Here is a 19018-nt window from a genome sequence, read left to right on the forward strand (position 1 = left end):
CCCATTTTATAGGTTAATCATAGCTTTGAAACTAGAAATTAGCTTTCCTAACTTTAAATCTATATCGATTTGGTTAATTTAATATTAATAATTATTATTAAATATTTATTAGACAATTATTATGATGAAATAACTTTCCTATTCCATAACACTCCTGTAGTGTGTTTTGTTTTGTTTTGGTTTTGGGTGTTTTTTTTTCCAGTCCTGGGGCTTGAACTCAGTGCCTACGCACTGTCTCTGGCTTCTTTTTTGCTCAAGGCTAGCACTCTACCACTTGAGCCACAGCACCACTTCTGGCTTTTTCTATATATGTGGTGCTGAGGAATCAAACCCAGGGCTTCATGTATATGAGATGAACACTTCACCACTACGCCATATACCCAGCCCCCAACACAATTGTAGCATGATAACGATGGAAATTAATATGATTTGAATTCTCTGTGTATGTGTGTGTGCGTGTGTGTGTGCGTGTGTGTGCCAGTACTGAGGCTTGTACTCAGAGCCTGTGTACTCAGGTTTATTTCCAAGGCTAGTACCTTTATGAGAGGGGTAGCTCTCATATATGTCTTCCCAGGAAGGCTTAGAACCTTAACCCACACATTTTAGCCTCCTGAGTAGCTAGGAATAGAGGCGTGAGCCACCAGCACCCAGCAATATCTGAATTTTTGTATACTCTCAAACTTCATGCATAGAAGACTAATCACCTATGTGATGGTATTAGGAGCTGGAGCATTTGTGAGTAGATTAGATCATGAGAGCAAATTCCTCATGAAGGGCATTAGTGCCCTATAAGAGACCTTACAGAGCCTCCTTCACACTCACACTATGTGGGGACCCAGTGAGAAAGGGCCATCTATGAAAAAAAATGAAATGAGGCCTTACCAATACGGATTCAGCTGTCACTTTGATTATAATATGGCCAGAAAGTTCTCAAGATCCTCATCTCAATTGAAAAAGCTGAGTGTGGTAATGCACACTGCAGCTATGGCTGCCAGTGTGATCAGTAGGATCTCAATCCAGGCTGGCCCAGGTAATAATTGAGATCCTTTCTCAATAGTAGCTAGAGCAAAAAGGGCTGAGTAGTAAGGTTCACGCTTTACAGCAATTTCCCTGAGTTCCAAGACCAGTTCCAGCGTGGGGAGGGGGGGCCAGGGGGGGAATATATGTGTATATATATATATATGTGCATGGTGACCAGAGCTAGATATATGCTGTTATACAATACCAGGATATTTAAGAAAAGAGGAATAGAAAGAAAAAGAGAAGTTGAACACATTCCCAGCCCATTACAGTTACAATCAATATATTGCAAGCTCAGTGGGTTTTCCAAGCCTCCCTGCCTATGTGTGGCAATCCTCGTTGAACAAAAAGGAAAAGAAATCACTGCTTAAAAGAATGCTCCTGAAAAATCACAGCTGTAGATTTTTACTTCCCCTCAATCAAGTTGTTGGCATGTGGTGGCTATAGTTTATTTTTCAGTTTTAATTACAAATTGTGGAATAACTTATCTTTCATGAAATATCAGCATTTTAAATCTCAATACTAAACCAAGACATTAACTAGATTTGGTAGCAATTTGGGATAGGTGTATGCATTTTGTGCCAGTTCAGGGCTGTAAGAGCTAAGTCATGTGTGCACACTGACCTGCCACTTGGTTCTCTATTATGAGTACATACATATTTTGACATAGAATGGTGTTAAAAGTACCAACTTTGAGGCCCTTCATCTTTACTACCCTATTCCAATATGATTCACTCCGATAATGGAAGCAGATTGGACTCCAAACACTATAATCTCCCCATAAATTCAGTCATGTTGCATATTTAGCTCTGTCCACATTTGACCAACTTTACCTTGAAAAATACACCCAATAATCCCTGAAAGGAATGTTAAGGTCAAACACCAGGCAGTGAGCAAGTGAGCCAAATCTGACTTTCCTTTATGTCAGAAATAAGTACAGAGTCAGTGACTCAGAAGGCTATACACTGTGACTAATCTTAGACCTCCATAAATTAGCATTTGCAACAGCCCTAATACTGCTTCCATTCTGAACAACGAATCCTCTCATCAGCAAAAAATTCATGTAAGTAAGAGCAAATTATGAAACTACTAAGTAATGTATTCACAAATATAATTATATACTATCCTTACCACTTATTTTTAAAGATGAAACAAATTTAAAGCAGAAATCAATACTTAAGGTTTCATATGAATGATTCTCCTTAATAAAAGAATTTTTACTTTGGCCTGTGAGAAAATATTTCTCATTTTTCTTGGTAGATGTTTGAAAATGATACCTGGTAATTGAGCAATAAGTTTTATGAAAAATAATTTAGAAAATTATGAAAAATAATTTTAGAAGGCAATAATTCATTTCTTTCTTCTATAAGAATTTACTTATCTATAAATGCCTAATGCTTTCTGTCAGAAATAGTGGATGAAACAGGAACAAGATATAGTCCCTACAGGCAAAGAATCACAGCTGAATTCAGTGGTTCCCAAATTTTCAGCTTAGTTAGTGTTACCTACAGCTAACCTACTACTAATGTGCATATACATATATATGTGCATATACATATATATCAGAACCATAAATTCAAGTAGGTCTACATGCAATGCACATGTCTACCATGTGCCTTAGTTCTACTGAGTACCTGCTTTTTCCTTTGATTGAGCATTGTTCTCAATACCAGTGTGCTAAGTAATAAGTTTTCTGCCTGGTTTTAGAGGTCTGAACCTCTCACTTCCTTCAGAATTATTTTCCTGTCTTTTGCTTGTTAGTTTTCTGAGACTCAAGATTCCTATGTGGTTCCGTCAAAACCATGTCCCCTGGTGTTATCTACCCTGGTGCAGAGTCCATACCTAGATGTGAGCATATTTTTCTTCTCTTTGACTCCATATATCAATGATCTGCTGCCCTCTCACTAAGGAAACATCTGTCATATCTTGGTAAGCTTGTCTGGTATTGTTTGCCTGTCCTCAGTGGTTCTGTGGTGATCTACTCCTATTCCCTAAACATAGAGTATCAGAAACACCTAAAAAATACTTAGAAATATGTAGACTTGAAACTACTCAAAGCTATGACTCAGAAAGCCTAGAACAGAGCCTAAGAACCTATCTTTTAAAGTATATCATGCCACCGAAGGCTGTCATTAAGGCTTCACAGTTGAGGGCTTTGAAGAATGGATAAAATTGTCTGTGACATAGAATGGAAGAAGAATACAATGTAAAGAAGTAAAGCAATTTATTGGTGAAATGTGCTAGGTAAATTTAAGGAAGAGAATCTCACCAATGACTACTCTATGGTGGGTATAGTATGTTTCTCTAAGATGTAAAATGAAATCCACCGGACAAATTTTAACTAGTGATAAATTCTGGAATATATGTTGTGGACAATGAGTATAAGTAAAGCACATAGAAAAGTATAAGTGGCCTCTTACATATTCTACCTTTCATTATCACCTTTGAGTTTCAGATACCCAATAATTCTACTTTTCAGATAACAGATTTCAACTGTATCATAAATTGCATGTTGTAATCAATTCAATTAGTTGGTGAGTTGGTGGAAAGATGGGACTGAATGGCAGGTTGGATTATTAAGCGTATAGGAATAATGAAGACTTTATCACAGGGCATAATGACTCTAACACATTATGGTGGCAGTCAAGTCTACAAAAATGGGCCAAACCAAGAGCCATAGCAAGAAGCCAATTGATAAGATCTGATTTCACATAGGAGAGATAGTAAAAAAAAAATCTTGTAAGAAACAGATCCTCTGCTTAAAGTTTCCAACTTTGTGTACATATGAAAGAGGCAGAAAATTGAAAGTGCTTACAGTGCAAGAGACAGTAGAATAATTAAATGAGTATCATTCTAGAAGAGATCTGTAACTGAATTAAAATGAGAATTCACATACATAAAAGACAAAAGGCAATGACATCCTGGGGGGGTACATCTAGAGTGCATGAAAAGGATAAGTAAAAAATTGATGGGAAAGAGAAAAAAATCAATACATTTGTTGTTATTAATAACCTTAACTATGAGAGAGAAGGTAGACTGGCTTTAGAAATGGAGCAAAAAAAATTTTAATGAAAGATGGGCAAAGCTTTAGCAAGAGTCGTGTAAAAGATGATAAGCAGCTGGCAAAGATACAAAAGATGAATTCATAGCTACATAAGGTAGGACTATTTCTGGTGTTTTGTCCTAAATATATTGCCAGGCAACAGACAGGACAAAGCAGAGCTGGCTCTTCAGAATCCTCCTGAGTGATGACTGGCAATGACATCCTTTGAGAGACCTAAGAAGCACGAGATGGTGCCAAAATGCTGCCTGCCATTCCTGCAGGCTTAACAAAACATTGCACTAGAAAGAGAGAAGAGGGAGAAGGCCTGTTAAGCTAGATCTGAAACAAGAGAAAGAGCAGGCTGTGCTTGAAAGTTCTAGATTTGCAATCCAGAAAAAATAAACAAAAAAAAAGAGGAAAATTAGAAGCAGATTTCACAAGACTATGGTAGGTTGGGGGTAGCAAGGTAAGGTTAAAATATGTTTCCAAAATAAAGGAGTCTTTGTTTTGTTTCGTTTTGTTTTGTTTATACTGGTCATAGGGCTTGAACTAAGGGCCTAAGCCATTCCTGAGCTTTATTGCTCACGTTACTACTCTACCAGTTGAGATACACTTCTGGATTTTTTGGTGCTTAATTAGAGATAAGTGTGTCCTTGACTTTCCTACCCAGACTGGCTTTGAGCCAGGATCCTCAGATGTCAGCTTCCTGAGGAGCTAGGATTGCAGGCTTGAGCCACCACACATATCTCAGTAACCCATTACTTTGGAATTACTTTGGAATAAACTTAGACACTTCTTTTAGAAGGCACTGGATATTATTCATGAAAATCGGCATCAGCTGATCAGAAGTGACTGCACGTTTACTTATTAGATCCAAGAACTATAGACATATGTTATTAGGAAATAGTCAAGTTTGAACTTTCATGAGCTGGCAGAATATAGGAGAAAGTAAGAGGCTTCTAATAAAAAGCACTGTTAGGCAGGAAAGAGTCTCTTTTTGTAGTGTAGAGTTTGGCTCAAATAGTTTGAAAGAAAAAAATAAGTATAAGAAAAGAAAACAGATATGAATGAATCTGATACTATAGCCCCAAAAGCCTAAGGAACCATGGAAATGTCATGAAAATAAGTAAGAAAAAAAGTTATATACTGAAAAGCCTATATGTTCTTCCCTTCCTTTATGCTATGACAAAATATACTTCAATAAATGATAATTCGGTATTAGTAGAAACATGATAAAACTTATTTCTCTTTTTGTTTCCTTCCAATCCCCCAAAGTTGTGAAGAAGGGCCATGGCACTACACAGCTGATAGGTATCAGCTAAGGACTAAATGCATTTTAATACATACTTTCCATCTTTTAATTAATATAAGCTATATTCCCATGGTTCATGCTTGTAATCCTAGCTACTTAGGAGGCTGAGATCTGATGATCATGGTTTGAAGTCAGCCTGGGCAGGAAAGCCTTTGAGATTTTATCTCCAATAAGCTACTCAGAAAAAGCTAGAAGTGGTTCTGTGGCTCAAGTGGCAGAGCTCAGGAACAGTGCCTAAGCCCAGAGTTCAAGCCCCAGGACAAGCAAAAATAAATGAACAGATAAACAAATATTTATTTGTTAGCAAAAAGATTATAAATAGCATTGATGAAACTATGACCCAGGTTGCAAGCCATTAAACATCATATGCTATAAGTTTGGGATAGGTGAGTTGGCTCTGCTAGTTACCTGTTTCAGGTAATGTGCTGGTGTTGCACATGCTCTCATTACCTTCACCAGCTGAGGTTGAAGCGCTTACTTTGAAGACATATGAAGTATTGGCCACAAGTTTTAAGAAAGTATACATGTGATCTTGAGGAGAGATCTTTGTAGAGTTCTTTTCAAGAGTTATTGTATAATGTGTGATTATTCCATTGGCTTTTTGGGGCGGATCCCACTTCACTAAAATCGACTGCCAGTTACTTGCCGTACACTGAACATGCTGAACCATATCTGGAACTTAAAAGATAAGCAGAATGCCCAATGTTAAAATGTATACACATGTACGAATTAAAGGTTGACTATGTGATTGATAGGTAAAATTAGGTTTAGGAGTAAAGATGGAATAAAACCTTAACACATCAGCTTATCATTATGTAGTCACGTAAGTTTAAGTGTTTAAGTGGTTGTTGGTATGTTTGCTGTACTCTCTTGTTAGAACTTGCAATATTTAATCAATTAATAAATATAGGTTTCTTAGTGCAAGCAGCAGTCATATGCTTAAATCCTTAGAAACAATTGGGTAGCCTGGTTGGTACCTGTCCTCTTAATCAGAAAGAAACGATCTTAGCAATATTTTATCTTGGGATCTTTTGGTAGATGTGGTGCCATCATAATGCAGCCCATCAAGGATCAAAAGGCCTGGGGAAACCTATAACTGATTTAAGGATCCTGTTTTAATAGTACAGTTCTTCTTAAGCAGAAGCTTAGGAATCTCTTTTAGAAGCCATTGAATATAATTCATAAAAATCTATATTTGTTAGATGTGGCAGATAGTTTATTTTTCCATCTTGTATCTGCTATCTCAGTCAATCATTAGGTAATTTTTATAGTTGTTCTAGAAGCCTACTTTCTTATACTTTCCTGTTAAAGTTTCTCCTTTCAAGAAGAAAATTGGGAAATATGTGTAAATATATGTTTATAAACACATACATATGATTTCTGACAAGACCAGTGTAACTTTAAAACACTAACATTGAGTGAAATACAAAATAATGATTCTTTGTTAAGGAGGGGGGGAGAAGAGAGAGAGAAAGAATTAAGTCTAAAACATTCAGTATCGAGCATTTTCTAACCTGATTCTTGGGTTGTAAATTTTACTACATTACTAAATTGATTGCCATTTCCAACTTTAGTAAATGCAGACACACTGACAGAGTAGGTGCTGACTGGTTCAAGTCCAACAAGTTTGGTTTCAGTTTGAAAACCTGAAATATTCTGGAAAAAAAAAACATTCTTAGTAATCAACACACATTTGTAACTAGAAGAAAGGTAAACACGCACAAGATCATGCATAAACACATACATAATATGCTAATAAATGTGGAACTGTTCGAGGGACGTGGACAAAGACAACAGTAGGATGTGAATAATATCAAAATACACTGCATCTGTGAATGATGATGGCATAATGAAATGCACTGCTACTGAGGTTATTGAATAATAGGAAGTAGTGGGGATGGGGAAGGTGAGAATAAGTGAGCAGGTCAATCTGATCAAATTTGGATATGTGAGTTAAAAATGCCCTGTGAATCTCCTTTGGACAATTAGTATAAATTAAAACATGATCAGAATATAAAACAGTGGAGGTGGGCACGTGTGGGAAAGATGAATAGAGAGGGCAATGGAGCATGTGAATAAACAAAATACTTTATGTACAAGTGTGAGCATGGAACAACAATGCTGAATGAGATTCGGGGGGGGGGAAGAAGGGTGGGAGGAGTGTGACAGAGGGGATGAGTCTGATCAAAGTATAATGTATGCATGTGTGGACATGTGTCAGAATGAACCCCATTTAATTAACTGATACTAATAAAATGTGGAAAACTATGTCAATACAAAGAAGTTATTCCTTCTATATTTATTCTCTGGTTCAACAGATATTGTAATTATATAAAATAAATACCTCACAGGGTGTGCTCAGAATTAACAGGGCATCCTCCTTGCCTAGAATAATCACTTGCCATTTTACAAAAACTAGAGTATTGTTTTGTTTCAGTTTGTTGGCTTGGCTTTTATGTGGAATTATATACTCATTAGTTCCCCTGCATTTGCTCAAATTAAAGCTCCAAATCTAAAATCCAATTTTTGGTTGGTTACTGAAGTTTGAGTTTTTCTGAATATACCTTAGTTCCTTTTAATATCTACTTCCATGACTAAATAAATAAATTTGTTTGTTAAAAACTGTAGCTTAGGAATTGGGGGGAAAAGTGACTAAAGAAGAAGCCTTATTTTCATACATTTTTTGGAAAAAGAGGAAAGGAAATAAATGTTATTACATTTGACCAAAGAAGAATAAAGTTTCTCATTCAATGATAAATGTCCTAACCAAAGAAAATGTTTAATGTTCACAAATTATTCTTATGGGAAGAGTATGTTTGTTTGCATGGTACAAGGTTAAGAATCTTATATCTGACAAAATAAAAACCATATTGATTATTAATTAAATATCAGAGTTTCTACAATGATTTTAACTCTTGTACTTACAATTAGAGATATTTGAAAATAATCTCTAGGAAATCAGGATCAATTTAAGGGTCTGATTGTAGCACCTCCTCCCATTCTTTCACACTATTTAGGAAGCATATAATAGAGGACCTGGAGATTGTAAAGATTTATAAAATATGACACCTGCCATCAAGGAAAGTGTGTATGTGTGTTTGTGTGTATGTGTGTGTATTGGATTTGGTTTTTTTTTGGGGGGGGGGGTTGTGAGGCTTCAATTCAGGACCTGGATGCTGTCCCTGAACATCGTGCTCAAGGCTAGTACGATCCTCAGAGCATAAGAGCTGTGAGCCTCAGAACTCAGCCACTTGAGTAGGATTATAGGCGTGAGCCACCAGCACCCAGCAAGGAAAGTCTATTTTAACAGTCTATAGACAATTGCTTATTCAGAAGAAAGCAAATATTAAACAAATACATTTTTATTTTGGTTAGGAAGGCTTATATCAGAGAAATCATGGAACTCAGCAGGGAAGCGGAATGTAATGTTGCCTATACCTGTCATCCAGCAACAAGAGAAGCATAAAATAGGTGGATCCTGGCCCAGTATATTCTTGCATAAAGACAGTATTTTTGGTACCAATAAAATATGAATAATAACTTTTTTTGATAAAGAGTCTCGCTGCATAGCCCAGGCTGGCCTGGAAGTTATAGAGCTCAGCCTCAGCTTAGTAAGTGCTGGGATTACATTTATGTTCCACCCCAACTACTTCGACTGTACAATTTCTATTGAAAAAAAATCCCGAACAGTTAAAAATATTAGAATCTACCCAAGGATGATGCCATTTTTTTTCTCAGAGCTATTTTAATACTTGATAGATTTTCAGTTTTTGTTATTCTATGTATAACCACAGCAATCGTTTATATTCCACACAGACAAAGCAAATACAAATAGAGAAATGTGGAGATAGATAATATAGAGTTGGAGACTGACTGTTATTGCTATAACCTCACACTTATGGGAAACAGCTTCCATGTTGTGAAGTAATGCAATTCAAATTCTATTCAGCATATCAGATTTTGAAATGGCCTACTGACCTTGAGTAAGAAAGCCATTATTGCTAGTAATATAAACGTAATCAGTGCTTTGGGATTTTACTATTTGCTTTTTTTTTTTTTTTTTTGGCCAGTCCTGGGCCTTGGACTCAAGGCCTGAGCACCATCCCTGGCTTCTTCCTGCTCAAGGCTAGCACTCTGCCACCTGAGCCACAGTGCCCCTTCTGGCCGTTTTCCATATATGTGGTACTGGGGAATCGAACCAAGAGCTTCATGTGTAGGAGGCAAGCACTCTTGCCACTAGGCCATATTCCCAGCCCAAATTTTACTATTTGCTTTTTAGCTGCCATGGCATAAAATGATTTACTGTGTTAATAAACTATTATGCCCTTAATTTTGCACAAATTATTAACTTAATATTCTATCTTTTTTCTTACTGTAATACAATAAGAATATTCCAGAGCTCCAGTCGCCTTTGAAAAAAAATTAATGTCTTTAATAAACATTAGTTAACTATAACTTATTTTGGCAATCAAATGATAGTAACCACACATGTATATTACAGACACTCTGTTAGGGTCAGTTATTTGGCTGTTTTATCACTGATTTGGGGTCCTGAAAATGGAAGAGGAAAGGAATATTTCAAGTTACAAATAAGTTACCACTGAAAGTAAAAGAATACACATTTATATTAAAAGACATAGAAGTTCACACCTACAAGCCCAGGTATTGAAAGACTAGGTAGGATAATGATAGAAACAGAAGTCCTAACCAAAAAAAAAAATTAGCCAAAACACAAAGGGCTGAAGATGTGGTTCAAGTGGAAGAGCACTTGCCAAAAAACGCAAAGCCGTATTCAAACCTAAGAACCAAGAAAAAAAAAAAAAAACCAAGTAATATAGAATGATATGTTATTAGGAAAAATTATCAGAAGTCCAGAAATTGATTATTAAATGTTTCTAAAATGGTTATGAAGATACTCAGTACTTGTTTCAACAATACACATAAACATATTTACAATGTACAACAGGTTTTAAGGAAGCCAGCATGTAATCTTATTTTCCAAGATTAGCAAAATGGCACAAGTAGCTCTTAAATCCTTGGCAAATATTTAGAAGATTCAAATTGAAGTAAATTGTTCTAGGAAGTGTTCACCTTATTAATCAGGCCAATTTGTATTTATGATGTCCACAACATCTTTAAGTTGTAGAAAAAAAAGTTTATAAAAGATTACTATTTAGTTGAAAACCATCAATTTCCCCTTTATATGTCTAAATATTTTCATTCAGTCTCTGAATCTTTAAGGTAAACATATGTCGCTACAATGAACCTACCTTATAAAATACAGTATCAGTTTCGTGGTCATGAATTCTAAGATTATATACTTTAACATTACCGCCTGGAAGAGGGCTTGGGCTCCATTTTAGCCAGACCAAATCTGAAGTATAGTTGATCAAAGTCAAATTTTGAGGAGGTGCTAAGGGCACTGTAGGGAAACACATTAGACAATTTGTATTCATAGAAACGTTAGAGCATATAAATGGCATTGTGACTAAGAAGATATACTAAAAAATTGTAGTTCTTGGTTTAAGAAGCAAGTATCAGAAGCAGTTATGTTTTGGCACAGAGAACACTATAATTCCGAAGGAGCTTTATATGGGAAAATGGTGTGAAACTTCAAATAATAAAAATAAAATATACAAGAACTCGATGAATCATGGCAAGTAAGCTCCGAATGGACAATCATATTCTTAGGTTTTCCATGCTGTTCCTTGGAAAGAGAGAGAGAGTATCTGCTGGAACACTGCACACATGAGAAGCAGTGCGGTCCGGCTTACCTGACTCATCTGTATAAAAGAAAAGAGAGCTGGAGGGACCGAGTCCTTTCACAGTTCTTGCAGCAGCAAAAAATCTATACAATGTAAATGGTGAGAGCTCTTCAAGTATGATATAGTCATCAGCAGTAATAAAAGAATCATTTCCCTGTGGTCCTTGTAAAGTCAAATCGTAACTTATTACTGCACCATTTGGCTTGCGTGGGGGATCCCAAGATAAGAGAATTGAGGTAGAGGAAAGATTTTTAAAAGTGTTGATGATGGGTGAAGTTTCTGGGACTGTAAAGGAAAAATATAATATTAAATGAAATAAAAACAAACTAATCTAAGAAAGAAGAAATCATAACAGGACCTAATTTTAATAAGATGATACTTCAATTTGAAGAAAAGTAGAATTTACAATATGCATGTGGAAAGGCCAATTACTTGAGAACCAACAAAATCTAGGTAAGAATCATAGTTCCAGAAGAAATCAATACACATGAAGACAGCAAGAATTATCTGTTTAATAAGCAATAAAGTTGTCCAGCATACCATCTTCTTCAGTTTTGATGTGTAGCTGGGCAGTGTAGGTTTCAGAGAATCCTTTTTCTGTTGATGGAGTGATTTTAAATATATAATCACTGTATTTTTCCAGATTACCAAAATACATGCTGCTTTCATATGTAACTACTGGGGGTCCCACATGGCGAGGTGTTTGCTGCAAATGCAGTGAAACATAGTAGAAGACGAGACCATTTGGCAACGGTGGTGGGGACCAGCTTACATTTATTGCAGTGGATGAAATGGACTCATAAGTCAGGTTCCCCACAAGACCTTCAGGTACTATGATAGGTGATGAGGAAAGTGTGAAAAATAATCAGTTATTCAAACTACAATTTATATTCACAAACTTCAGATAGTCATCAAAACAGTATGTCACATTATCAGCTCTTCCATTATTTAAATGCAGATGTGGTGAACACATATATTAAGTAACCTCTAAAACTTGAAAACTGTCAAAGGATGTCTTATCATCTTTCATATGTATGAGAATTGATTTATGTTATGTTTTTTTCTGGAGTTTTCTTTTTCTATAACAGGGTGATGGTGTGTATGCACCTAGTAGGTATGTATATGGGTATATGAATGTTCATATGTTTAAATACTTTGGGAATGAAACAATAGTTTTACTTCCTCATAAAGATAATCTTATTAGTTCTATGAAGAGGCAGGATCAACTTGCTCAAGGTTGTATTGGTAGTAAGAACAATTAATACTATTAACTATTTCTGGTTATCAGTAACAAAATTTCTCCATAAAACTACCAACCCACATTTGTATTCAAAAAAAATTACTTCCCTAGTACTCAAGAAGCAGAGATAGGAGGATCATGGTTAGCAAAATCATGGTTCAACACTAGCTCAGATAAAAATTTATGGGAGACCATCTTTAAACAAATATAAAAGGCTCTGGGTATGACGTGTGGTAGAGAACTTGCTTAGCAAGTAAATGACCAAGGCTATGAACTCCACAGAAAAAAAAAATGAAAGAAATTTTTCTATTTATAAAAGTTCTAATTCTCAGATATCAGCTGTCCTTTGGAACTGTATTCTATTTGTGTAAATTTGAAATCCCATATGGAGCAGTACTATTATTATTAAAATTGGTAAGGTATCTTTTTGGAGATATCTGCATTTAAAGAAGGATTAGTGCATTCTAAGTTTAAAAAAAAGAAAAGAGAGAATGAAATGATATTGACCATGTGTTATCCTACAACATTTTTCTAAAGACTCCTAAAATACATATTTCCACATATTTCTCATATTCTCATGTGTATGCTTTGGTAAATGACTTTTCCAACAATAAAGGAAACATTGATTTACCCTAAATTTTACAGATCAATTTATGATTTTCAAATAACAAACCTGGAATTCCATAGATGTTTAGGTCAATATCATTTCTAAATAAGGCACTAAACTTTTAAAAACAAAAGGATGACAGAAACAACCGTAAGGAAAATAGGCAACCATCCACTTGTCACTGTAGTCTCAAAACTGATATATAGAAAATGCCCAGAGCTCCAAATCCTTCCCCTTTCCTAACACTCAGCACAAAAAGAATTCTGCACTAACTGCATGCAAAAAGTGTCTTGACTTAAGACAGGATAGTTTGAGAATACCAGTCACAAATTCAATAAGCCAAAAATGCTGAATGAAATCTATGTAGACTCAGTCTAAAATGGAAAGAAACTAGCTGCAGTAATGTTTAAAAAGGAGTTCCTAAAGCAAATGAGCAAAAACATCAATGATTAGAAAATCCATCCACATTAACAGAAGTATTTTTCATGCCCATAAATGGATGGATGGCTGTGACATCCATCAAAGCAATAAAAGCAAGAGAAATTTTGTGAGTGAAAGGTAGCAGTTCTTATGGAGAAAAGACTGTTATTGGGGCTGGGAATATGGCATAGTGGCAAGAGTGCTTGCCTCATATACATGAAGCCCTAGGTTCAATTCCTCAGCACCACAGAGATAGAAAAGGCCAGAAGTGACCCTGTGGCTCAAATTGGCAGAGTGCTAGCCTTGAGCAAAAAGAAGATAGGGATAAGTGTTCAGGCCCTGAGGTCAAGCCCCAGGACTAGCAAAAAAAAAGACTGTTGTTATTATAATAGTTTTAGTGCTTTATCAAGTACATAATAATCTCCTATAGCAAATAAAAAAGGTTTAATACAGACTTTGCTACCAAATCCCAAGCATAGAAAGCTTCTGAAATCATTATTAAAATTTTCAAATAATCCAAATAAAGGCTGATATTTTCATTTACATACTGTCTTGATCTGTGTATACTTGAATTATATCACTGCTTTTATTCCCATTTCCAACCGAAGTACTTGCTGTTAACCAAAAAGTATAGTGGCTGAATATTGCCAGTTTATCTATTATTGCAGATAAGGTAATATTGCCAAATTCACTGGTTACTTCATGAAGTGTAAAATTCTGAAAAAAAAACATATTATTTTAGTAATTCAGAATGCATTTTAGATGCATGAATGTTTCAAAATAACTATTATTCAAGGCTTGTCTTCTATTAGTTTAATGTATTACATTTTAAGATAAGCACTGAACTTTTTGTGTGTATGTGCCAGTCCTGCATCTTGAATTCGGTGCCTGGGCCCAGTTCCTAAACATTTTCACTCCATGTGAACACTCAGTCGTTTTAGCCACAGTTTCAGTTCCAAATTTTCACTATTTTATTGGAGGTAAAAGTCTCACTGACTTTTCTGTCCAGGCTGGTTTCAAACCACAAACCTGAAATCTCAGCCTTCTGAGTAGTTAGAATTACAGGCATAAGCCATTAGTGTCCAAATTACACTGAACATTTTTATTACATCAATTAAAGCAATATATGTATGTGAATAGATGGTAGCAGATTTTACTGCCAAATCAAAATACAAAATAGCAAAGAGTAAACGTTGAAATAGTGAACTGTGGACAAAGGTCCGATGGCCAAGGGAGAGACTGGATTGTACAGGGTAACGTTGTTATACACAAAAGTATAATCTATATGAGTAATTTTATAGTTCTGACTATTTCTGATGGGCAATCTGAATTATTCTAATTTACATAAGCCTAGATTCAAGTCCTGACAGAGTAACCCAGCATAAATGTTCTAATCTCAAAGGTTCTCTTCCGTAAGCTATAAAGTGAGAATAATGGTTTTCACTTCTCAGAGAGCTTTAAAATCATATCACAAAGACACACATAGAGTGACCAGTGCCTTGCCTGGCACTCAGTCAAAACAGTTTATGAGTTCTTTTCACATGCATCAGTCAATTTGACTTTGGTTTATACTTAAGATAGCTCTGGAATTTATCAAATTAAATTAAATTAAAATGTGAGATTCCTTTGCCTATATTTGAGGGGGAAAAAAGTGGATACAATAAAGTACTAACTTGATTTTGTGATGGCTTCTATGGAAATTGACACTTTAAATACATATAAAGATCTGACATAAAATAAGATCTATGAATTCTATTACTTTCAGTACATTTACATCTACTTTATGCATGGAGTAACTGGTATATATAAAATACCACTTGCAGTATGAATTACATGAGGATTTTTGCATAAATTATAATTATTCTTCACAGAAGACTTATCCTAATTATTATGTTCTTGACTAGGGAGTAATGAATGCTTTTTAATCATCTAGAAATCTTTCCTGCTGAATGTGTGGCTTAACATACAAAGACACATAATAAATTTATAAATTAGTTCAATTAGTCAGAGGATTATTTCATTCATCTACTTAGTTCATTATGTTTGCTCGGCCATCTTTTGGGCTCAGATTATCTAAATGAGGCTTATTCTCTTTTGTTCATGAAAATATAGTCATAAAGTATTTAGAAAAAGCTTATATATTTTTCTAATCTATGAAAGTTCATTTTATATTTTCTTAATATTCAACATTATGCCAGGCACACTGAAGAAACAAAATAAGTTAGTATGAATTAAAATATAGAAAAGTTACTACCTGATTCCAAACCTAATGTGAAATGAGGAAGAAGATGAATGTCTAAATAGTAGGATGATTAAATTCCCCAACAAAAGATCAGGTTACTTCATCCTGAAGTATTCTAAAATGATAGCTAAGTAGTGGAAATGTAAGCCTATTGTAAATAAATAATATTGTAGATACTGTAAATCTATTGGGCATTAAGCCTATGTATGATACTAGTTCAAAGGACGTAAAGGAAAGGAAAGATAAGTGTCATGTGTCCATTTTTCTTAAAATGTTAGATCTGGCAAAGGAAGCTAAAACAAGAAGCAGAGATACCTGAAACAGAAGGCATTAAGAATGCTGCAAAGTTCTATGAAAATAGGAAGGAACAGAAAGAAAATAAGCTCTCTTTGTGAGAATTTCTTCTATTCCAACAATCTAAAATATAAAAACTGGTAGTGAACATATTATTTTAACATTAACTTTAGGAATACAGTAAACCATGAATGAATGTCAAGGAATATGAAGCTACACTTCTGGTATGTTTTCATATCCTTAGCATGTGCCTTCTTGCAGCTGTCCCACTTAAAAGCATTCTTAAGATAACTTAATCAAAGTTAAGACGTGTTCTAAAACAGATGAATTCCAAACTGGATCATATTATATTCCAAAGTTTGAATAGTAGTTTTAGAAGATCATGCTGAAACCATACTTGACACTCTTACTTGAGTCTTAAATGTGGAAAGATAGTCAAAATATAATTGTGATATGCTGGAAGTACATTGTATAGAGGTAAAAGCATTCCTAGGACCTAGAATTATAAGACCCATTTCTCACTGCCTTTTTTTTTCAGTGCAGGAAAGAAGAAAAAAATTCAGTGTGAATATATTTTACAGTATAATGAAATATTGTCAAATTTATAAAAATTTCTTTTTGCTGTTACAACAAATGTTCTTATGGCATCAAGAGTTCTTGCTCTATGGAGAATTTGTATCTTTACAGAAACACCTGTGTAGCCATGAATCTATCATCTTTTTTCCTTTTTAGCATGAAATTCCAACTAGTTTCCTAACCCTACTTTTATACGGAAGAATGTATTCCAACGCAACATTTGGACTTAACTTTTGTTCTCTGCTGACTTTGCTCTGAGATGGCCTATAAAATGCAGCCCTTCCTTACTCCTGACCAGACACTGCACTATAGCTGAATAAAGCAAGCCTTGCCTTAATTACAGCGACTGCCATTCACATGAAGTGACTTATCAGTAATCTAGGATTGACCGTAACAAATGAGATTAGATAATTCAGAATAATTAAGAATACATACATATATATATATATCTTCTCTCCTTTTTGTTTTCTTTTAAAAAATGTATTAAATTTAATTTAATTGTCAATGTGCTGTGTAGAGGAGTTACAGTACATAGGTAAGATAGTGAGTACATTTCTTGTCAAATTTGTTACCCCTTCCTTCATTTTTCTCCCAATTTCCCCTTCTCTCACTCCCTTCCCCCAAGTTCTACAGTTCATTTCCAGCATATTGTCTTGTGAATATCAGTGTTGCATTTGTTCTCCCTTTGTCCTTAGATCTTACCATTTTGACATTCTTCTTCTTGTCTTTAATTCAGATAAACATATACACAATACCCAGGGTACCAAAATCAAATACAGTGTCAACCGGGGATAAGCCATAGGGAAGGAAAATGAAAAACAGAAAGAATTTCACATAGTACATTAAAATAACAACAATGAAAAACCTCGTTTTTCCATATCTTGGAGTTCATTTAGCTTAGCATCATCTTATATTATCATACGTACATAGCTGTTGAGCTATTGTGATCCTCTGCTAGGACTATCCTAGACTTATATTAATGATTACCAATGAGGGAGTCTGGCTCACTTCACCTAATATGCTTTTTTCCAGGTCTTTCCATTTCTCTCTGGGTGATATCATTCTTTCTGATTAATTCATAGAATTCCATTGTGTAATAAGTCTAGGCATTGGTGGCTGACAAGTACAATCCTAGATTCTCAGCAGACTGAGATCTGAGAATAAGAATTTAAAATCAGTCCAAACAGAAAAGTGCCTGGGACTCTTATCTCAACAAACCAGCAAATATCCAGAAGAGTTGCTGTGCTTCAGGTGGTAGAGTGCCCACCATGAGGGAAAAAGCCAAGGGAAAGCACCCTGGCCCTTGGTTTAAACCCCAGTAATGGCATACAGGAGAAAAAAGGGAGGAGGGGATGATAAATAAGAATTGTCAAGTCACAGTCAACACATAGATGCTAATTCCTACTTCTGAAGTATTCACTCTGTGTCTCCAGACACTTATATTCTATTATTGTTAATTATATTCTAATGTTCCCTACCTTTGACTCAGTCAGAGCCACTCTAATTTTACTCTTCATGTATATGGAAATACTGTGAATAATTTTAAAAAATAACATAATTTTTGAACAGTGAAAATTCAATCATTGCAATCAATGTACACTATGTTAAAATATGAACTATGTCACCTGTGGGTAAGGCAGGAGAGTGAAAATAAGGGAGAACAAAGGAAGGGGAGAGATTAATCAAGAAGCATTATACTCATACCTGACTTAGGGAATTGTAACCTCTATTTACAACTATCTAATAAAAATTCACAATAAAAATTCATAAAAATTCTCTTGATTAAACACATTGTAGTTATTTCCATGACTGTAATATTGACATCTGTAAAGTGCTCATCTGCAGACTGTGTGAGCCAAGGACCTTCTATAATACTTTAACCAATGATCAAACTAGGAATGTAGCTTAGTGGTAGAATGCTTGCTACCACGCATGAGGCCCTGGGTTTGACTCCTTAGCACTACATAAACAGAAAAAGCCAGGAGTGGTGCTGTGGCTCAAAAGAAAGGTATTAGAACTAGGAAAGCGAAAGGGAATACCAAAATCGAGAGTCACAGGATAAAAAGACAAATGATTACAAAAGCAATACTTGCAAAACTGTTTGGAGGGGCTGGGAATATGGCCTAGTGGCAAAGTTGCCTCCTACACATGAAGCTCTCCGTTCGATTTCCCAGCACCACATATATGGAAAACGGCCAGAAGGGGCGCTGTGGCCCAGGTGGCAGAGTGCTAGCCTTGAGTGGGAAGAAGCCAGGGAAGGTGCTCAGGCCCTGAGTCCAAGGCCCAGGACGGGCAAAAAACAAAACAAAACAAAAACTGTTTGGAGTAAATTAGCTGAACAACTCATGGGGGGATAGGGCAAAGGGGAAGGGGGAGGGGGGAAGGAGGGAGGAGGTAACAAACAGTACAAGAAATGTATCCAATGCCTAACTTATGAAACTGTAATCTCTCTGTACACCAGTTTGACAATACAAATTTTAAAAAAATAAAAGCAAACAT

General features: G+C 35.4%; 1 protein-coding gene across 1 annotated transcript in view; it reads right to left on the bottom strand.

The window, feature by feature from the left end:
- Ptprq (protein tyrosine phosphatase receptor type Q) overlaps positions 1-19018 on the bottom strand; it is a 203626-nt gene that overhangs the window by 88952 nt on the left and 95656 nt on the right. The window contains exons 21-26 of the mRNA XM_048358989.1: positions 13956-14124; positions 11681-11971; positions 11150-11425; positions 10646-10797; positions 6890-7031; positions 5784-6053 (exon numbers count right to left, since the gene is read on the bottom strand). Coding sequence (XP_048214946.1) covers positions 5784-6053; positions 6890-7031; positions 10646-10797; positions 11150-11425; positions 11681-11971; positions 13956-14124 — 1300 coding nt within the window. The remainder of the gene's footprint in view (positions 1-5783; positions 6054-6889; positions 7032-10645; positions 10798-11149; positions 11426-11680; positions 11972-13955; positions 14125-19018) is intronic.

Source organism: Perognathus longimembris, chromosome 1 (genome assembly GCF_023159225.1).
Source record: "Perognathus longimembris pacificus isolate PPM17 chromosome 1, ASM2315922v1, whole genome shotgun sequence".
Taxonomy (NCBI): domain Eukaryota; kingdom Metazoa; phylum Chordata; class Mammalia; order Rodentia; family Heteromyidae; genus Perognathus; species Perognathus longimembris.